The sequence below is a fragment of the Takifugu rubripes genome, chromosome 2 (assembly GCF_901000725.2).
Source record: "Takifugu rubripes chromosome 2, fTakRub1.2, whole genome shotgun sequence".
Lineage (NCBI taxonomy): Eukaryota > Metazoa > Chordata > Actinopteri > Tetraodontiformes > Tetraodontidae > Takifugu > Takifugu rubripes.
Genome location: NC_042286.1, coordinates 11,992,666 through 12,015,308, shown reverse-complemented (window position 1 = coordinate 12,015,308; position 22,643 = coordinate 11,992,666). Strand labels below are relative to the sequence as shown.

Genomic DNA, 22,643 nt, shown 5'->3' with positions numbered 1-22,643 from the left:
AGGTAATTTTCATATATTACTGACAAACTGCAGGTAAAGATGACTATGTTAGGACTTGGGCCTCACCTGTAACGTTAGCACTGTAAAATTCCCCCTGTGGAAACAGACAAAGTGAGATTTTTAATGTTTCATCAGGGGACCTGATCCGACAATAATGAGAAAGTTACACATCTCAGACAGTTGCAAAATGCATTCCTTTGGAACATTTTCCAGATATTACAAGTGTATAATACCTTGTCACATGTGGCTTTAAAGAAGAGGTGTTCTATGCACTTTAAGGTGACGAGACCATCAAGGCTGCTGTTCAGCACCAGCGAAGGTTCCTTGTCATAGTTGTTTGCAATCACGTGGTCCTGAATCCATAAATTAGTCCATCACACAGCCAAAAACAGCCTGATATTCTTAAAATACCAACAGTAACATTGGATTCCCCGAGACAGGTGAGTGCTGATGTGTTACTCACGGTTGCATTGGAGTAGCTGTAAACACAGTCTGCACCTGCAGGTCCGTCTGAGATGGTGTAGGAGAACAGGCCGCCCTTCTGGCTGGACGTCATTTGCAGCGCACAGCTGGGTGCCACAGTGACGGCTGCTGCAGGGAAAAGCCCATAAACAAGAAGCAATTTCAATCTGCACAGATTAATGTTGCGATACGTGTCAGAGGAGGGATCATTTTCAACCGCCAAATCGCAGTATACTAAAGTATACTTGTTTTAAACTATAAACTTGACACACAATCAATTCGGAATCGGTGCACAAATTGTAACCGTGTCCTCCTCGGAATGGAGGGCACATTCTCAATAATATCTTCTTCGATCAAACATGAATTGCTTCACTACCTGCCTGTAATGGCTCATCTGATGGGAATGATCTCTTTTGTAAACTACCTGTTGAAGCTGCTAATATACACGAGCTGATGCAACAGCATTGTAGAAAACATTCATGAACACGTTGGAAGTTTTACCATGATGTGAATAAGAACACTCACTAAACAGTAGAACCTTGAGGGAGAGAGCCATGAATCCACTTTGATTCTTCACACTGACGTAGACTTTTCCAAATTGCCTTGCAGTACCTCTGCCCGCCTGAACGAAGGGAGGTCACTAATCCCACACACAACCTCGCTTGTGGTTTCCAGTTAATTTCATACCGAAATTAAATACATCAATAATTAGAACTTAATAGTAACATTAAAAGTTACCAAACTGCAAAAGATAACATTTATAACGGATAAAAACAGGGTTAACACTAACTTGAACTTACAGATACCGTTACAAAGCATGCTGGGAAATTCTTACACTGACCCTCCAACACGCTACACCAATGCAATTTAACGTCATGCAATGGAGTTCCATTTAACATATCATAGGAATGGTATTTAAAGGTGGCGTTGAAGGGTTTTTCTCATTATCACTGCAAATTTACACCAGCCAGTGTTATTTAAAATATTTCTATGCGCATTCATGTGTGCTAACCGCCAGTCACTCGTGGTTTCCGGACGCGTCACCCGGCTCCAACGCGAAGGAACTACGTGACCGAGAAGCGTGACGCTGGCTGAAAATTACCCTTTGAAACTTTGCCGAACAAATCGTTATAAAAAAATATATACACCCTTTTAGCTACAAGCTCCTGTCGACTCACTCAAACGTCACTTTTAGAACATCGAGAAAAAAAAAAAATCAGCGCTGAAGAACTGATGCTGAAGGTGTTCGGCCAATGCAAATGTTTTTACTTCTGTGGAAAAGCATCTTTTAAAAAATGTTTTTGCAGCATGTTCGTAGTCGTTGAACAGAACCCGAGAGCAGGCCAGGACACGGTGGTAAAAGGATCAAAAGGTTTCGTTTACGGGGGGGGCAAACACAAGGAAGACGAGGGCAGCCCTCCAGGACTGCCGAGCACCAGGAAACAGAAGCAGTCTTGTTGGCGCAGCCATCATAAAGAGCTGGATAACCGGGTACACATAGTAAGAGACAACACGATCGTGGTCTTTGTTTGACTGGGGAGAAAAACTGGCACAAAGGAAAGCCATCAGTAATTTATTAGATTTGTTTCACCTGGTGCACTGGTGTCAGCATGAGGGCACATTCAAGAACAGTAGCAGACATTCTGCAACAGTTTAACAAGTCCTCCAGGACCACCGGCGTCTGCCCTTCACAGGTCCCCCTGGACTGCAGAGAACTCGGGAGTCCGGCGCAGCACGCGGCATGAAGACCTCGAACGTGCCCAAGAGACACAGAAGACAGAAGCAGTCCTCCTGGACTGCAGGAAACTCAACCAGAGGCAAAACCCACCACACTCTGGCTACGGAAACCGAACACACCAACACACGACGAGGAAAGCCGAACAAACACCCTGGCACTGATAGGTCGGCAACACCTGGTTAAAGAGGCGGCAAGATGTAAATTGCCTACAGGTGCGCCTGCCTACAGTGCCAGCTGCCGCCAATTGTGCTCCAGAGCACCCCCTGGAGGACAAAGCCAGACACAACCCCTGAACCCCAACAAATATATTTATATAGAGCAAAGTTTTGTAAGTTATATAAAGTTTAAGGGTTTTTATTAAATTGTAGAAAAATATTACTGTCTGTTTCAATCCCTATTCATGTTCAAAAACATTTATTTTTAGTGTGTTCAATAAATGTTTATCCTGTTCGGCCAGCAACCTAAAGTGTGCTTTGAGTTTTGGCCCCAGGTGCAATTGAGTTTGACACCCCTGCTCTAAGGTCTCAAACCCCGACTACTTGGCCCTGTTAACTCTAAAAATCTAAAACCTGCCTTTAAAACGACATCATCCGATTTCCCCCTCAACAATTCCTCGAGATTACGCGTTACTTTATTACCTGTAAGAGTTTTAGTGTGACTCTGAAACTCACTTTCATAGCGCTCTACTAGAACCACGGAACCCACAATTTTGTGTCACGCACACCTTGTTGTTGTTGAGCCACAGCCACAAACATTCACTTTTCCTTCATTAAAGTCTCAAGATGAGTAGCAACAAAATAAACATTGTGATTGAAATTTAGATGAAGGTGAAGGGAGAGGTCAGAGGTCGGGAGGAGGAGGTGAGAGGAGGATCAGGGTCTTTAACAAGTAGTTCTGCTGTTCTACAGCCAGATGATCCTGCTGCTGCTGTCTGGAGTGACTGGCTAGTCTGGAGACACTTGTTTTCATTTTAGCTGCCTGAATGTTTTAATAAACCCAGATTGAAGTTGTTTTCTGATAAGTGGCTCCATACCTGTGGTAAAATCTGTTTTCATTTTAATAACCCCCCCCAGATGATCATGATACCCCTTTATGTACGCAAACTCACCTTAATATGTTCAGATAAATAAAATTTTAAGCTGTTCAGAAACTTTAAGATGAGTTTATGGACAAACGATCAGCCTTAAATAGGGAACCGCGCCCTCTGGCGACAGCAAATAGATTTAAATTTGAAGAGCAGTGATTTGACAGATGTTTGGAGTTCACTTCAACCACCAAGTACAAGGCAAACCTTTTGGTTCCAACATTTTGTAAAGGATAAAACGTATCTGTGTTTTCTAGTCGTGCTGTCAACAGTAAAATAGTGAAACCACAACATTTTGGCTCATTCATCTGTATTAAAGACATGCAGCCTGATGGAGTTGACAATTTAAAGAACAACACACACACATCCTGTCTGCTGTTCTGTTGGAAAATGCCTTCATGTTGCCTCAACCTCCTGGGGGTCATTTAAAGAAGCTGTTTGCATCCTCTCAGGTACAGGAGCGATAAAAATGGTGAAGCGGATCATTGTGATTCAATGTTGCGAAAGTGTCACACAAAAGTCTCAGAGGAAAAGTGATCAGAGGCACTGACGATAAGTGTAAAACTTTGATTTTTATTTTTAACTTCTGAGTGCAAAAATAGATTTTTGCATTACAATGAAAATAAGATTGTCATTTTTGTTCTCATACAATCTTATAGAGTCTAAAAGCAGAATTTACGTCAGCTGAGCTTAAATGCAATAATAAAAGTTCCCAAGTTAAAAAAAGGGTTAAAAGGGTTTAACACAATTAATAGTGTTAATAGAAATAGAAATAGTGGAAGGCAGCAGAAAACAGCAGAATCTCCATTTGGCATGTATCCACTTTGGGGGGGTTTTAGACAGCTGTCCCGGTTCTTGGCCCGTCCCGCAAAACCTCTCGAAGATCTTTCTATTCCACGCCTCTGTTTCAAATGGCATAAAGGTTATTTTAAAACAGAACGGGCCAGGACAATATGCCACTACTTACTGTTTTTGCCACCGTTCGTACCATATTTTTTCTTGCATTTGCACCACATCACCAGGACCACAACCGGGACAGTCTGGTCCTTTGAACTCCCTATCAACACATGATACACAATCACTGGTAATTTTAATATTACACAATCACCAGCAATTCTAATATTATTGTAAATACAATGTGGATTTAAATACACCCACCGTTTGTGACAGATGGGGGCATACTTGAACTATTATGCATGTTGCCTTTAGTCACTGGGTTTATTCTTTTTGCTGCATCTTCGTTGCTGCGAAGGTCCTCACAGGCAACTGTAAAAAGGTAATTTTCATATATTACTGACAAACTGCAGGTAAAGATGACTATGTTAGGACTTGGGCCTCACCTGTAACGTTAGCACTGTAAAATTCCCCCTGTGGAAACAGACAGTGAGATTTTTAATGCTTCATCAGGGGACCTGATCCGACAATAATGAGAAAGTTACACATCTCAGACAGTTGCAAAATGCATTCCTTTGGAACATTTTCCAGATATTACAAGTGTATAATACCTTGCTACATGTGGCTTTAAAGAAGAGGTGTTCTATGCACTTTAAGGCGACGAGACCATCAAGGCTGCTGTTCAGCACCAGCGAAGCTTCCTTGTCATAGTTGTTTGCAATCACGTGGTCCTGAATCCATAAATTAGTCCATCACACAGCCAAAAACAGCCTGATATTCTTAAAATACCAACAGCAACGTTGGATTCCCCGAGACAGGTGAGTGCTGATGTGGTACTCACGGTTGCATTGGAGTAGCTGTAATCACAGTCTGCACCTGCAGGTCTGTCTGAGATGGTGTAGGAGAACAGGCCGCCCTTCTGGCTGAACGTCATTTGCAGCGCACAGCTGGGTGCCACAGTGACGGCTGCTGCAGGGAAAAGCCCATAAACAAGAAGCAATTTCAATCTGCCCAGATTAATACGTCAGTACGTCACAGCACATCCGGAATTCCGTCAAAATCAAAAAGTCCCGTGTCAGAGGAGGGATCATTTTCAACCGCCAAATCGACCCGCAGTATACTAAAGTATACTTGTTTTAAACCAGGGGTGGGGAACCTTTTTCATATCGAGGGCCATTTCAACTTTTATAAAGTCCTGCGAGGGCCATACTATTATGAACACAAGCCTAGGGATATAACCACTGTTACTAAGTCTCATGATTGCTGCATTTGAGTTTGAATTATTTATTTAGCACACATGCATATAAAATCACCAAAAAAAATAGAATAAAATGACAAACAAGTAAAATATGTTTACGTGATCATACAAAACAATAAAAAAAGAGGTGCAGAGTTGAGACAAGAGACCAGTAAAAGCCTGTTCGAGGCCTCTACTCACAAAAACTGCAATACAACAAGATAATCAAGAAAATAAAAGAAAAGAAAGATAAAGACAATAATAATAACAACTAGAAAGCACTCGGAGAGCGCAGACCTCCGCCAAGCGCAACAATTCCTGGCATATTGTGATTTCACCATAAATATTAGTCCCACATATACTTTGACTACATATTTAGAAAAAAAATAATTCACGCTTTGAAACAATTTTGCTTTTCCGGCGCGAGCCGCTCTTTCAGGAACTCTCCTTCGTCGTGAGGTTTCAGCTTCGTTGCTGTTAATTCACTCATCACAAAACTTGCACGCGTAATATTCTCTCTGTTGGTACATGGTCGTGTGAAAGCTGCTTGTTGAGCCTCCAAACTCCGGCGAAGAGCGTTAATTTCATCCAAACTCATCTCTCCTTTCAACCCGTCGCATTTTTCCTCCGTGTCAATCAGTCCAGCGCACTACTCACATCACATGCTGCGTTCACGGACCCTGACCTTGACACAAATACGCTGCCGCTGCTACTCGCAGCTCGCGGAGTTTAGCGACCGGTCCCATTGTATAAGTCCGACATTCGATTGGAAAATAACGGAATCGGTGCACAAATATGTAACCGTGTCCTCCTCGGAATGGAGGGCACATTATCAACAATATCTTCTTCGATCAAACATGAATTCCTTCACTACCTGCCTGTAATGGCCCATCTGATGACACACCTGATGGGAACGATCTCTTTTGTAAACTACCTGTTAATATACACGAGCTGATGCAACAGCGTCGTAAAGAACATTTACAAACTCGTTAGAAGTTTTTCTATAAAATGAATAACACTCACTAAACAGTAGAATCCGGATATGCAGAGCCATCTTCACACCACAGGCAGCACCGGGACCAGGCGTGTAAATGGCCGAGACCAGCGCGCCGGCTGATACCGCGATACTAGACCCCGCCCACACAGCTACACGTGACCGAGTGCGTCTGTGGAAAAGCATCATTTTTAATTTTTGCAGCATGTTCGTAGTCGTAACTCTTTATATTTTTGACCAGTGTGGCAGCATGGAGTCCACGCGCTGCCCATCACCTTAATAGTTGGGGCAGTTGCAGCTGTGGCGTTCCCCTTAAAAGGAGACTGTGCTGCTCGGGCTGCTCTTGTTGTCGAGTCGTTGGATGCCACGCCACAGTTTACTTGGTCCTCCTCACCTGATGGCTGTGCCATCCCATGCGCACCTGGGTCTGCTGTCATCAGAGCTGGGGAGCCGTGGGTGTCTTTGGTTCGTCAGCTGTTTGGCCCTGCTAGCGGGAGCGCTGTGGTGGCTCGGTGTGCGTCTCCATTTTAGAGATTTCTTTCCCTTACCTGACGGTACGTAGCGGCTGCTTTTAGCCTCACCATATGGGGAATTGTCAGCAACCTGAAACTGCTTTCTCTCTTAACAGAAATTGTCACAGGTGCCGGCTCCAGTGCGCCTTCCTCCCGTTGGCCGGCTGCTGTTTTGCCCTCCGTATGCTCCCGACTGTCACCCCTGTCTCCCTCTGAGAGGTATCATCGTGTGGGGTCCAATCTAAAGCGCGAGTGTGTGAGTGAACTGCGCCTCTAGGAGGACTAGGATCGCCTTTATTTTGGTTTAACGTTTGGTTGCGGGGGGAGGGATTTGGGGTTGATTTGTGATCATTGTTTGTGTGGGTTATTTTTGCATGTTTACTTGGGTTCTATTATTGTGCGCGTTTTCTGTTATTTTCTAAGTGGTGCCGATCCTACCCTGTGGGGGCAGGTGTTTTAAAAATAACTGTTAAATCTTGAATATGAATTTAATATCTGCACGTTGAGTGTGTGTGAATGGGTGTGTGTATTTTCACACAGCCAAAAACAGCCTGATATTCTTAAAATACAGGTGTAAGACACCTGTATTTAAAATACCAACAGCAACATTGGATTCCCCGAGACAGGTGAAGGAGGTGTCTTATTGAACAAAAGGAGGTGGGGGGGGGGGGGGGGGGGGCGCCGTCTGTTCTGGCCCCTCCCTCAGGGATCAGTGCTCCATCACCGCAGGACGCTGATTCGATTTGGGTTCTCGTGCGGACGAAACTGTGGGCGTGACCTCGACCTCTGACCTCACCGGGGCTCCTGCGGGCTGTGTCTCGGCTCGCTCCCCCCCCCAACATCTGCCCCCCCCCCCCCGTCTGCTGTTCTGTTGATGTTGCTGCGTCTTGACCTCTGTGACCTTCAGCTCAGGTGGAAACCGCAGAATGTGGGCAGGGCTTTGACGGGTGCCCTGCTCACCTGTGACGTGTGAGCTGTTGCACCTTTACCTGGAACACGACGGTGAGGTGAACGAGGAGGGGGTGTGGAAATTAGACTGCTCTGTTACCATGGAGACCAGCCGACTGATGCTGGAGGTGTCCAATCAGCTTTGATCATGGTTGTGTTGACTTTGCTTTAGAGTTGGGACCATTTTAGCTTCGTTGTGATGGCGAAAGATCGACGTGTGTGTGTGTGTGTGCGTGTGTGTGTGTGTGTGGATCGAGGTGTGTGTGGGTCGAGGTGTGTGTGTGTGTGGGTCAAGGTGTGTCTGTCGATGTGTGTGTGGGTCGACGTGTGTGTGTGTGGGTCGATGGTCACGATTCACTCCTGAAGGTTCTGATGATGTGGGAGGAGGAAGAGGTGGAACCAGATTTATATCAGATAAATCTGAAAGTCGGAGGAAGCTGAAGGGAAGTTTCCGGAACTTCGAAGGAAGGAAACACGGAAGATCTGTAATTAAGAGAAATATAGACGTGAAGGAATCACCCCTTCATCCTTTTGATGTGTGTGAAATCAGCTTTTATTCAGCTTGTTCTCCAGCACTTTCGGGGGTGTCTCCCACCTGGACACCAGATGGCCCTATTTGACTTTACCATAAACAAGAAACTCAGATATTTTGGTTTATTGTTGGTACTGGCTGAAGTGGTCATTTCTCGGTGGATTTCCAGCCTCGAATTTAGCTGCTCTCAATGTTTGTACAAAGCAAAATTTGTCATTATCAAGTGTTGATCCATAATAATATGAGGGACAACAAACAAAACAGGTCTTCTGAGATTTATGATCAGATTTGTGTTCTTGGGAGCTCAAATTAGCTTTTTGGGTTGTTTGAATAGCTCCATTTGAAAAAGTTATATGGTTTATGTAACATCCCATCCTCTTACTTTCCCCTTCGTCTCTCAAGTCCCTTTAAAAAGCCAAAATACATGTTTGGATGAGAACCATAACAGAGTAAAACCGTCTTCAGTCGGAAACCATTCACAACAAGCAGAAAGAGGTTGGTCTGTTTTTTCCCCCCATCTTAAATGCAGGGGGGGTTTTACCCTCACAGACCGGGGTAATTTCCATATTGCAAAAGACAAACACAACAATTGCCCATACTCGAACCCCTGTTGGTTCAATTACCTAAAATGGAAGTCTGACTTCTGGCCTGTTAATGTCGCCAGGCATTTGTAATGTTGCATCAGACATCTTCAGATGGACGCGCCCCCCCCCCCACCCCCACCCCCACCTTTTTTCTTCTTTCCTAAATTAACTTTAGGCATTCCGTTTGAACTTAATCGAACCATGATGACTCAACAGACAAACAATGAATCACTGAGAGGTGTAAAATCTGGTCATGTGACAGGAAATCAGGCCACACCAGTTTCATTGGCTTATGTCTGTCGGGTGAGAAAATCCTCCTCCCAAACAATAACACAACAAAAGGTGGTTTCCAGGGCACTTTAATTTAGATAAGAACTCGTAGAAAAGTTGATTCAAACACACACATGTTGCACATAAATAGGGTTACTTTCAAGATTTACTTTTCTATTTCCCTATGGGGATGAATATTGGAATAGCAGCCTACACATGGATGAATGGATGGATGGATGAATATAACTGTATGGACACAAATAGCAGCAGGTGTATTTACAAAGTATAGAAATAGAATAAATAAGTAAAATACAAAAAAGATTAGAACATGAATTGATTGAGTACTTTATTGATTCCTTTGGGAGGTGTCCATCAGGGAAATTGGCATCTCCAAAAAAAACATACAGCACTGTACAAAATTACCCACCACCATTACACACCATTAAACCTATATGATAATAAAAATAGAATAAAATAAGAAATAAAATAAATTAAAAATAGAATATAAAATATAAAACAATAAAAATTTAAATAAATGAATAGATGTCACAGTATTATGTTATTGCAGTGTTGTTCCAGTCCTTCTGTCGGCCCCCCTCCCCCCCCAGGGAGGAGTTGAACAGTCTGATGGCTCGGGGGGTGAATGAGTTCCCCAGCCTGTTTGTGCTTAACTTGGGGAGGCGCAGCCTCTGGCTGATCAGGCTTCTCTGGCTGTGGATGAGTGTGCAGAGGGTGGCGGACATCGTCCATGATGCTCCACAGCTTGTCAATAGTTCTCCTCTCTTTGCATAAATATAGAATACAGAAATAAATTACAACATAAATATTAAATATAACCAATTACAGTATTGTGATTGAATGGGTTTGGATGGGTTGGAGTCTAAAAGCCGACTTTATGTCAGCTGAGCTTAAATGCAATAATAAAAGTCCAAGTTAAAAAAGTGCTTAAAAAGGTTTAACAGCATTAATGCAGATGCAGTGATGGCTGGAAATAGTTGAAGGCAGCAGAAAACAGTAGAATCTCCATTTGGCATGTATCCACTCCAGCACCTTTGGGGGGTTTTTAGACAGCTGTTGTTGGTTCCAGCATAGGTGTTTCAGCAGGGTCAGGTTCTTGGCCCGGTCCAGGTTCTTGGCCCGGCCCGCAAAACCTCTCGAAGATCTTTCCACGGCACGCCACTGTTTCAAATGGCATAAAGGTTATTTTAAAACAGAACGGGCCAGGACAATATGCCACTTCTTACTGTTTTTGCCACCGTTCGTACCATATTTTTTCTTGCATTTGGACCGTATCACCAGGACCACAACCGGGACAACCAGGACAACCAGGACCACCGGGACCACAACTGAGGCCACAACCAGGACAGTCTGGTCCTTTGAACTCCCTATCAACACATGATACACAATCACTGGTAATTTTAATATTACACAATCACCAACAATTCTAATATTATTGTAAATACAATGTGGATTTAAATACACCCACCGTTTGTGACAGATGGGGGCATACCTGAACTATTATGCATGTTGCCTTTAGTCACGGGGTTTATTCCTTTTGCTGCATCTTCGTTGCTGCGAAGGTCCTCACAGGCAACTGTAAAAGGATAATTTTCATATATTACTGACAAACTGCAGGTAAAGATGACTATGTTAGGACTTGGGCCTCACCTGTAACGTTAGCACTGTAAAATTCCCCCTGTGGAAACAGACAAAGTGAGATTTTTAATGCTTCATCAGGGGACCTGATCCGACAATAATGAGAACGTTACACATCTCAGACAGTTGCAAAATGCATTCCTTTGGAACATTTTCCAGATATTACAAGTGTATAATACCTTGTCACATGTGGCTTTAAAGAAGAGGTGTTCTATGCACTTTAAGGCGACGAGACCATCAAGGCTGCTGTTCCTCACCAGCGAAGGTTCCTTGTCATAGTTGTTTGCCATCGGGTGGTTCTGAATCCATAAATTAGTCCATCACACAGCCAAAAACAGCCTGATATTCTTAAAATACCAACAGCAACATTGGATTCCCCGAGACAGGTGAGTGCTGATGTGTTACTCACGGTTGCATTGTAGTAGCTGTAATCACAGTCTGCACCTGCAGGTCTGTCTGAGATGGTGTAGTAGAACAGGTTGCCCTCCTGGCTGAACCTCATTTGCAGCGCACAGCTGGGTGCCACAGTGACGGCTGCTGCAGGGAAAAGCCCATAAACAAGAAGCAATTTCTGTCTGTCTGTCAGTCATAATCCAAGATAAATGGATAATCAGCCTTTTGTATACCTCTACATAGTACAGAGAGTGTATACAATATACATATCAGAATATATAATATTCAGTGTGTGCAGAATGGTTGAAATGCTATTAGAGAATTCTAAAGTTATTGTGTGAGTCCGGCGATAAAAGCAGTCATTTATGTTTATTGTGCTGCTCCACTCCGGTGGAAAAAAGCACCTTCACCCGCCCAGTTCTGTCAGGTGTCCTGTAGGTGGGGGGGTGACGTTTAGACAGGTTGGGTGTGACCTAGTCACATAGTTAAGGGTGCTTGACTCATACTCTGATCTAATCTCATGTGTAAAGAATCAAAGTTAATTCATGGCATCCGGATTCTACTGTTGTGAGTGTTCTTATTAATTTCATCGAAAAACTTCTAACGTGTTTGTAAATGTTCTTTACGACGCCGTGGCACTTTTAACTCGCGCGATTCCGTTATTTCCAGTCGAATGTCGACTTGATTGTGTGTCAAGTTTATAGTTTAAAACAAGTATACTTTGAAAGTGCGAGTCGATTTGTCAAGGTTGAAAATGATCCGTCCTATAACACGGGACTTTTTGCCCCCGAGACTCAGTGGAGGTGGTGGGAAACGAGAGGACGATGAAACTGTCGCCATATTAAACGTTAGAAGTCTTTTTATGAATCCCTCCATCCATCCATCCTCTACCGCTTATCCGGGGTCGGGTCGCGGGGGCAGCAGCCTGAGCAGAGAAGCCCAGACTCCCCTCTCCCCAGCTCATCCGGGGGGATCCCCAGGCCAGTCGAGAGACATAGTCTCTCCAACGTGTCCTGGGTCTTCCCGGGGGCCTCCTACCGGAGGAACATGCCCTAACACCTCACCAGGGAGGCGTCCAGGGGGCATCCTAACTCGGTGCCCAAGCCACCTCATCTGGCTCCTCTCAACGCGGAGGAGCAGCGGCTCTACTCCGAGCTCCTCCCGGATGACAGAGCTTCTCACCCTGTCTCTAAGGAGAGCCCAGCCACCCTACGGAGGAAGCTCATTTCAGCCGCTTGTGCCCGTGATCTTGTTCTTTCGGTCATTACCCAAAGCTCATGACCACAGGTGAGGGTCGGAACGAAGATGACCCGTAAATTGAGAGCTTCGTCTGTTGGCTCAACTCTCTCTTCACCACTACGGACCGGTGCAGAGTCATTACTGCTGATTACTCTTTCTATGAAATTAATAAGAATACTCACTGAACAGTAAAATGCTGATGTAGAGAGCCATAAATTCACTTCGGTTCTTCATACAACCTGCGGTAGCGGGATCTGACGTGAAAGTGAAGAGTTCCCCGATCCAGGGCTAATTTATAGTTACCTAACTACGCCCACGTTATTGCCATCCAAGGAATTGTCACACCCCGGAAAGTGAGCTTGAGACGCGGTTCCGCAGCTTGGCGTTAGCTGGAGTTGCGTCAGGTAGCCAGGAGAAGCTAGCTGCTGCGGAGCCGCCTAGCGTAGCTTCAGCTAGCGGCCCCCCGGCAGCAGCCGGCTAGCCAGGGCGGCTGGGTGACGGTTCTCAGGAACCGTAGCCCAAAACAAAGGCCACGGTGCCGCACCACCCGCTTCCCGTAGCTAACCGTTTTCCCCACTCGGCGACACACGCTGAGAAACCGACCCTGGTAATCGGCGACTCCAGCGACCGTAGTTAAGAGCATTCCGGGGGCCGGAGCGCGCGACATAGAAGCAAATTTACGGCTGCTGGCGAGACGTAAACGTAAATTTGGTAAAGTTATTATTCACGTCGGAGCCAACGACACCAAGCTTCGTCAGTCGGAGGTCACCAAAATTAACATAGAGTCGGTGTGCAGCTACGCTAAAGCGATGTCGGACTCGGTAGCATTCTCTGGTCCCCTCCCTCCACCCAGCGATGAGATGTTTAGCCGCATTCCGTCGCTGGTTGTCATGGTGCTGCCCCGAAAACCAGGTGTCCTTTTTTGACAATTGGAGCACTTTCTGGGAATAACCTGGTCTGATTAGGAGAGACGGTGTCCATCCCACAAGAGATGGTGCCTCTCTCTTTTCTAGTAACTTGGCTAATTTTATTAGACCCAAAGTGACCTGACAATCCAGGGTCCAGACCAGGATGCAGAGTTGTGGTCTTACACACCTCTCTGCTGCTTCCATAGAACCCTCATCCACCAACAATAACATATTTAACACTATAGAGGTAGTCTCTGTTCCACGGTTAAAAGTTCACCAAGCACAGAGCAGGGGAGCGGTCAATCACCATAATCTTATTAAAATTAATACTAAAGCACAAGTTGGAGAAAAAAAAATGGTGAAGTGGATCATTGTGATTCAATGTTGTGAAAGTGTCACACAAAAGTCTCAGAGTTAAAGTGATCAGAGGCACTGACGATAAGTGTAAAACTTTGTTTTTTCTTTTCAACTTCTGAGTGCAAAAATAGATTTTTGCATTACAATGAAAATAAGATTGTCATTTTTGTTCTCATACAATCTTATAGAGTCTAAAAGCAGAATTTACATCAGCTGAGCTTAAATGCAATAATAAAAGTTCTCAAGTTAAAAAAGTGCTTTAATAGGTTTAACAGCATTAAAGCAGATTCTAATATTATTGTAAATACAATGTGGATTTAAATACACCCACCGTTTGTGACAGATGGGGGCATACCTGAACTATTATGCATGTTGCCTTTAGTCACGGGGTTTATTCTTTTTGCTGCATCTTCTTTGCTGCGAAGGTCCTCACAGGCAACTGTAAAAAGGTAATTTTCATATATTACTGACATACTGCAGGTAAATATGACTATGTTAGGACTTGGGCCTCACCTGTAACGTTAGCACTGTAAAATTCCCCCTGTGGAAACAGACAGTGAGATTTTTAATGTTTCATCAGGGGACCTGATCCGACAATAATGAGAACGTTACACATCTCAGACAGTTGCAAAATGCATTCCTTTGGAACATTTTCCAGATATTACAAGTGTATAATACCTTGTCACATGTGGCTTTAAAGAAGAGGTGTTTTATGCACTTTAAGGCGACGAGACCATCAAGGCTGCTGTTCCACACCAGCGAAGGTTCCTTGTCATAGTTGTTTGCCATCGGGTGGTTCTGAATCCATAAATTAGTCCATCACACAGCCAAAAACAGCCTGATATTCTTAAAATACCAACAGTAACATTGGATTCCCCGAGACAGGTGAGTGCTGATGTGTTACTCACGGTTGCATTGTAGTAGCTGTAATCACAGTCTGCACCTGCAGGTCCGTCTGAGATGTTGTAGAAGAACAGGTCGCCCTTCTGGCTGAACGTCATTTGCAGCGCACAGCTGGGTGCCACAGTGACGGCTGCTGCAGGGAAAAGCCCATAAACAAGAAGCAATTTCAATCTGCCCAGATTAATACGTCAGTACGTCACAGCACATCCGGAATTCCGTCAAAATCAAAAAGTCCCGTGTCAGAGGAGGGATCATTTTCAACCGCCAAATCGACCCGCAGTATACTAAAGTATACTTGTTTTAAACCAGGGGTGGGGAACCTTTTTCATATCGAGGGCCATTTCAACTTTTATAAAGTCCTGCGAGGGCCATACTATTATGAACACAAGCCTAGGGATATAACCACTGTTACTAAGTCTCATGATTGCTGCATTTGAGTTTGAATTATTTATTTAGCACACATGCATATAAAATCACCAAAAAAAATAGAATAAAATGACAAACAAGTAAAATCTGTTTACTTGATCATACAAAACAATAAAAAAAAGAAGAGGTGCAGAGTTGAGACAAGAGACCCGTAAGGGCCTGTTCGAGGCCTCTACTCACAAAAACTGCAATACAACAAGATAATCAAGAAAATAAATGAAAAGAAAGATAAAGACAATAATAATAACAACTAGAAAGCACTCGGAGAGCGCAGACCTCCGCCAAGCGCAACAATTCCTGGCATATTGTGATTTCCACCATAAATATTAGTCCCACATATACTTTGACTACATATTTAGATTCCTTGACCATAAAAACATACCGTTAGCCACTGGAATCATAACAATATATGTCTTAGTTCAATAGTTATTCACGAAAAAAAATTCACGCTTTGAAACAATTTAACTTTGTCTTGCGCGAGCGCCTCAGCGCGGCGCGAGCCGCTCCTGCAGGAACTCTCCTTCGTCGTGAGGTTTCATCTTCGTGGCTATTAATTCACTCACCACAAACCTTGCACGCGTAATATTCTCTTTGTCGGTACACGGTCGTGTGAAAGCTGCTTGTTGAGCCTCCAAACTCCGACGAAGAGCGTTAATTTTATCCAAACTCATCTCTCCTTTCAACCCGTCGCAGTTTTCTACGTACGTCACATTGCTGTGTTCACGGACCCTGACCTTGATTCGGACAGAACATAACCGAACATTATCTCAGAAACGGGAAAATATTTCCTCTTGTCACAAATCTGTAACCGTGTCCTCCTCGGAATGGAGGGCACATTCTCAACAATATCTTCTTCGATCAAACATGAATTCCTTCACTACCTGCCTGTAATGGCCCATCTGATGACACACCTGACGCTAATATACACGAGCTGATGCAACAGAGTCGAACATTTACAAACACGTTAGAAGTTTTTCTATTAAATGAATAAGAACACTCACTAAACAGTAGAATCCGGATGTGGAGATCCATCTTCAGACCACAGGCAGCACCGGGATCAGGCGTGGAAAAACCCCAGACCAGAGTGCGCCGGCTGATACTTTGAGTTTGCCTCCACACACTCCACGTGACCGACTACGTCTGCCCAAAAGCGTCATTTCCCCCCCAGATGATCATACCCCTTTATGTACGCAAACGTACCTTAATATGCTCAAAAAAAGAAAATTTTAAGCTGTTCCGGAACTTTAAGATGAGTTTCTGGACACGTGTTGGACTTCGGTTGGTTAACTTCCGGTGGTCCTGGGGGGACTAGGTGCAGAAAGTGTAGTTTATTTACGGCTATGGAGGCTAGGCTTAGTGAGCTTGAGACGCGGTTCCGCAGCTTGGCGTTAGCTGGAGTTGCGTCAGGTAGCCAGGGTAAGCTAGCTGCTGCGGAGCCGCCTAAGCTAGCTGCTGCGGAGCCGCCTAGCGTAGCTACAGCTAGCGGTCCCCCGGCAGCAGCCCAGCAGCCAGGGCGGCTGGGTGACGGTTCGTAGGAAGCGTAGCCCCAAACAAAGGCCACGGTGCCCCAACAACCGCTTCCCGTAGCTAACCGTTTTCCCCACTCGGCGACACAACCGCCGAGAAACCGACCCTGGTAATCGGCGACTCCAGCGACCATAGTTAAGAGCATTCCGGGGGCCGGAGCGGGCGACATAGAAGCAAATCTAAAGCTGCTGGCGAGACGTAAACGTAAATTTGGTCAAGTTATTATTCACGTCGGAGCAAACAACACCCGGCTTCGTCAGTCGGAGGTCACCAAAATTAACATAGAGTCGGTGTGCAGCTACGCTAAAACAATGTCGGACTCCGGAGCATTCTCTGGTCCCCTCCCTCCACCCAGCGATGAGATGTTTAACCGCATGTCGTCGCTCCGTCGCTGGTTGTCATGGTGCTGCCCCGAAAACCAGGTGTCCTTTATAGACAATTGCAGCACTTTCTGGGGATAACCTGGTCTGTATAGGAGAGACGGTGTCCGTCCCACACTTGGTCCTGAGAACGGACAAAGCCATTAATATTGGAGACTTTAATATCCATGTAGACGTTGTAAATGGCAGCTTTAGAAACGGCTTCATTTCATGACTTGAGTCAGTTGGTTTCCTCCAGCAGATAAACCAACCTCACAACATTTTGGCTCATTCATCTGTATTAAAGACACGCAGCCTGATGGAGTTGACAATTCAAAGAACAACACACACATCCAGTCTGGCTTTGATGGATATTTATGGAAATTACTTGATCTTAAATCTATACATAAAAGTTAAAATAACACTGGGAACCTGGTAGACAATATAATTTAACACAGGAGTGCCGACTGGAAAGACCCAACCTCTGAACCTCTCGTCATGTTTTTGTTTTTTCCAACCAAAGAATCACAGTGAGATCGGATTGGAAAATGCCTTCATGTTGCCTCAACGTCCTGGGGGTCATTTAAAGAAGCCGTTTGCATCCTCTCAGGTACAGGAGCGATAAAAATGGTGAAGCCGATCATTGTGATTCAATGTTGCAAAAGTGTCACACAAAAGTCTCAGAGGAAAAGTGATCAGAGGCACTGACGATAAGTGTAAAACTTTGATTTTTCTTGTCAACTTTCCTCAATTAAAAAATGATTCTTTTATAAATGGTGGAAATCTGAGTGCAAAAATAGATTTTTGCATTACAATGAAAATAAGATTGTCATTTTTGTTCTCATACAATCAGACCCACACAAACGCACACACAAATCTAAAGCTTTTGTTGTCCATCAGAAGACTAAACTATAAATAAAAACGCTGTAACGCTGTAAAATTGTCATTTTTGTTCTCATACAATCTTATAGAATCTAAAAGCAGAATTTACGTCAGCTGAGCTTAAATGCAATAATAAAAGTTCTCAAGTTAAAAAAGTCTTTAAAAAGGTTTAACAGCATTAACACTAGAAGTCCCAGAGAGCGGCCATTTGGCCTTTTTACCTAGAAAACCCACAAGACGGCCAATTGGCCCCAAGTCCCCCCTGTGGACACTCATTTTGTTATGGAAATGTGGCTGTTAGTGGCACACGGCCGGAGCCACTTGAACCTGTGTGAGGGAGGGGACATACCTTACAGCTCAGGAGGTTCTTTTGAGAGCAAGCTTTAGTTGTGAGATGGATAAATACCTCAGTGAACATAGCCATAAAGACTTAAACTGGACGATGAGCTGTATGCAGTGGAAAGGATCAACAGGAAGGAAGGGATCAACACACTGACATTTATTGTTAAATAAACAAAACATATTTACAAAGAATGAAAAAGCAACTTTTTCCCAGTTTTGGTGTGGAGGGTTGTTGCAGAAGTAATTGTTATTTTTGTGCTAAAAATAGTAAAAAAGAAAAAGAAACCCAAGCATATTTACAAAGAATGAAAAACCATGCATTATGAGTGAAATACGTTTGAGCAGTCACTCACAATCCTGGCACTGCCATTGCTCCTTTCGGCATTTCCCACATGTAAATCAGTAGCAGTCAACACAGCGCACAGTTGCATTATTGTCCTTACATTTAATTTTAGCCTGACACTTGGCTCTTTTTCCTAGTTGTGGTGTGGAGGGTTGTTGCCGAAATAATTGTTCCTTTTGGGCCTTTTTCATACCCACGTGGGTTTGAGCCAACTCTCTTGCAAGCTCCAGCAGGAAATCCACCCGTCTCTCCTGCCTCCCGGTGCATAACTGATAGAGCACGTGTGCATTCAGTGCTGCCATATCTATCATGTTATAGAACACTGCTACTGGCCAGCGCCGTGTTCCTGCGCGGACAGTGTACTCTCGCACCATCTGGTCCATGACATCGACGCCGCACTTTGTTGTGTTGTAGAGTGTGATGGTGTTTGGCTTCTTTTTGGTGGTATCCTGTGTCTGAATCATGCTGTGCATGCTGCTGAGAACAGCTGCTGAAGCGATAGTCCATGTGCACTGAGGTATTTATCCATCAAACAATTGTCTGGTTGCAGTCGATGAGTCGTTATGGTCACATGGGACATTCACAGGTTCACAATTTAGAATAGAATGTGTTTTTGTCTGTGTAGATTCTCAATCATCCAGGTCATTGTATCATTGTAGTTTTCTCTGTCAACTGGACTGGGTTTCTTCCCTTGAAGACATTTCGCCTTCTATCCAGAAGGCTTCTTCAGTTCTGAGTGAATGTGTTTTTATTCCTCATTCTCTGTAAGGTGTGACCCCCTCACCCCACACACTGCCACCAACAGCCTCATTACCATAACAAAATGAGTGATTAGTGTATTCGGGAAAAGCACTCTATGCCAAATGGCCTCTGTGTGGGTCTTCTACGTAGACAGAAAAATGCTGGGACTTCTAGTGTTAATGCAGATGCAGTGATGGCTGGAAATAGTGGAAGGCAGCAGAAAACAGCAGAATCTCCATTTGGCATGTATCCACTCCAGCACCTTTGGGGGGTTTTTAGACAGCTAATGCTGTTGGTTCCAGCATGAGTGTTTCAGCAGGTCCAGGTTCTTGGCCCGGTCCAGGTTCTTGACCCGGCCTGCAAAACCACTTGAAGATGTTTCCACGGCACGCCTCTGTTTCAAATGGCATAAAGGTTATTTTAAAACAGAACGGGCCAGAACAAATTGCCACTTCTTACTGTTTTTGCCACCATTCGTACCATATTTTGTCTTGCATTTGGACCGTATCACCAGGACCACAACCAGGACAACCAGGACCACCAGGGCCACCGGGACCACAACCAGGACCACGACCAGGACAGTCTGGTCTGAACTCCCTATCAACACATGATACACAATCACTGGTAATTTTAATATTACACAATCACCAGCAATTCTAATATTATTGTAAATACAATGTGGATTTAAATACACCCACCGTTTGTGACAGGTGGGGGCATACCTGAACTATTATGCATGTTGCCTTTAGTCACGGGGTTTATTCCTTTTGCTGCATCTTCGTTGCTGCGAAGGTCCTCACAGGCAACTGTAAAAAGGTAATTTTCATATATTACTGACAAACTGCAGGTAAAGATGACTATGTTAGGACTTGGGCCTCACCTGTAACGTTAGCACTGTAAAATTCCCCCTGTGGAAACAGACAAAGTGAGATTTTTAATGCTTCATCAGGGGACCTGATCTGACAATAATGAGAAAGTTACACATCTCAGACAGTTGCAAAATGCATTCCTTTGGAACATTTTCCAGATATTACTAGTGTATAATACCTTGTCACATGTGGCTTTAAAGAAGAGGTGTTCTATGCACTTAAAGGCGACGAGACCATCAAGGCTGCTGTTCCACACCAGCGAAGGTTTCCCTTCATTGTTTGCAATCACGTGGTCCTGAATCCATAAATTAGTCCATCACACAGCCAAAAACAGCCTGATATTCTTAAAATACCAACAGTAACATTGGATTCCCCGAGACAGGTGAGTGCTGATGTGTTACTCACGGTTGCATTGGAGTAGTTGTAATCACAGTCTGCACCTGCAGGTCTGTCTGAGATGGTGTAGGAGAACAGGCCGCCGTTCTGGCTGAACGTCATTTGCAGCGCACAGCTGGGTGCCACAGTGACGGCTGCTGCAGGGAAAAGCCCATAAACAAGAAGCAATTTCAATCTGCCCAGATTAATACGTCAGTACGTCACAGCACATCCGAAATTCCGTCAAAATCAAAAAGTCCCGTGTCAGAGGAGGGATCATTTTCAACCGCCAAATCGACCCGCAGTATAATAAAGTATACTTGTTTTAAACCAGGGGTGGGGAACCTTTTTCATATCGAGGGCCATTTCAATTTTTATAAAGTCCTGCGAGGGCCATACTATTATGAACACAAGCCTAGGGATATAACCACTGTTACTAAGTCTCATGATTGTTGCATTTGAGTTTGAATTATTTATTTAGCACACATGCATATAAAATCACCAAAAAATAGAATAAAATGACAAACAAGTAAAATATGTTTACATCATCATACAAAACAATAAAAAAAGAGGTGCAGAGTTGAGACAAGACACCAGTAAAAGCCTGTTCGAGGCCTCTACTCACAAAAACTGCAATACAACAAGATAATAAAGAAAATAAATGAAAATAAAGATAAAGACAATAATAACAACAACAACTAGAAAGCACTCGGAGAGCGCAGACCTCCGCCAAGCGCAACAATTCCTGGCATATTGTGAGTTCCACCATAAATATTAGTCCTACATATACTTTGACTACATATTTAGATTCCTTGGCCATAAAAACATACCGTTAGACACTGGAATCATAACAATATACTGTATGTCCTAGTTCAATAGTTATTCACGAAAAGAAATTTACGCTTTGAAACAATTTTGCTTTTCCGGCGCGAGCCGCTCTTTCAGGAACTCTCCTTCGTCGTGAGGTTTCAGCTTCGTTGCTGTTAATTCACTCATCACAAAACTTGCACGCGTAATAGTCTCTCTGTCGGTACACGGTCGTGTGAAAGCTGCTTGTTGAGCCTCCAAACTCCGGCGAAGAGCGTTAATTTTATCCAAACTCATCTCTCCTTTCATCCCGTCGCATTTTTCCTCCGTGTCAATCAGTCCAGCGCACTACTCACATCACACGCTGCGTTCACGGACCCTGACCTTGACACAAATACGCTACCGCTGCTACTCGCAGCTCGCGGAGTTTAGCGACCGGTCCCATTGTATAAGTCCGACATTCGATTGGAAAATAACGGAATCGGTGCACAAATCTGTAACCGTGTCCTCCTCGGAATGGAGGGCACATTATCAACAATATCTTCTTCGATCAAACATGAATTCCTTGAGGAGGACCAAGTAAACTGTGGCGTTCTATCCAGAAGGCTTCTTCAGAACTGAAGAAGCCTTCTGGATAGAAGGCGAAACGTCTTCAAGAGAAGAAACCCAGTCCAGTTGACAGAGAAAACTACCTTGGAAACAGAGTCGTAAAGAACATTTACAAACTCGTTAGAAGTTTTTCTATAAAATGAATAACACTCACTAAACAGTAGAATCCGGATGTGCAGATCCATCTTCACACCAAAGGCAGCAGCGTGTAAATGGCCGAGACCAGCGCGCCGGCTGATACTATGACCTTGACCCCGCCCACACAGCTACACGTGACCGAGTGCGTCTATATTTTTGACCAGTGTGGCAGCATGGAGTCCACGCGCTGCCCATCACCTTAATAGTTGGGGCAGTTGCAGCTGTGGCGTTCCCCTTAAAAGGAGACTGTGCTGCACGTTGTTGTCGAGCTTTTGGATGCCACGCCACAGTTTACTTGGTCCTCCTCACCTGATGGCTGTGCCATCCCATGCGCACCTGGGTCTGCTGTCATCAGAGCTGGGGAGCCGTGGGTGTCTTTGGTTCGTCGGCTGTTTGGCCCTGCTAGCGGGAGCGCTGTGGTGGCTCCACTTTAGAGATTTCTTTCCTTCACCCGACGGAGAAATTGTTACAAGTGCCGGCTCTAGTGCGCCTTCCTCCCGATGCTGTTGGCCGG

The 22,643-nt window shown here is 44.4% G+C and overlaps 1 protein-coding gene across 11 annotated transcripts in view; it reads right to left on the bottom strand.

The window, feature by feature from the left end:
• The window catches only part of LOC105419849 (uncharacterized), a 37,545-nt gene extending 15,152 nt beyond the window's left edge, over positions 1-22,393 (bottom strand). For 2 of the 11 annotated variants that reach the window (XM_029833052.1, XM_029833053.1), the window contains exons 1-16: positions 22,146-22,393; positions 20,606-20,733; positions 20,379-20,495; positions 20,212-20,239; positions 20,054-20,137; positions 14,717-14,844; positions 14,487-14,606; positions 14,322-14,349; positions 14,164-14,247; positions 11,321-11,448; positions 11,091-11,210; positions 10,924-10,951; positions 10,766-10,849; positions 5,020-5,147; positions 234-353; positions 67-94 (exon numbers count right to left, since the gene is read on the bottom strand). In XM_029833052.1, coding sequence (XP_029688912.1) covers positions 67-94; positions 234-353; positions 5,020-5,147; positions 10,766-10,849; positions 10,924-10,951; positions 11,091-11,210; positions 11,321-11,448; positions 14,164-14,247; positions 14,322-14,349; positions 14,487-14,606; positions 14,717-14,844; positions 20,054-20,137; positions 20,212-20,239; positions 20,379-20,495; positions 20,606-20,733; positions 22,146-22,176 — 1,384 coding nt within the window. In that variant the 5' untranslated portion in view covers positions 22,177-22,393. The other 9 variants (XM_029833055.1, XM_029833056.1, XM_029833059.1 and 6 more) reach the window with 7 other exon arrangements.
• Between the last annotated feature and the right edge of the window lie 250 nt (positions 22,394-22,643).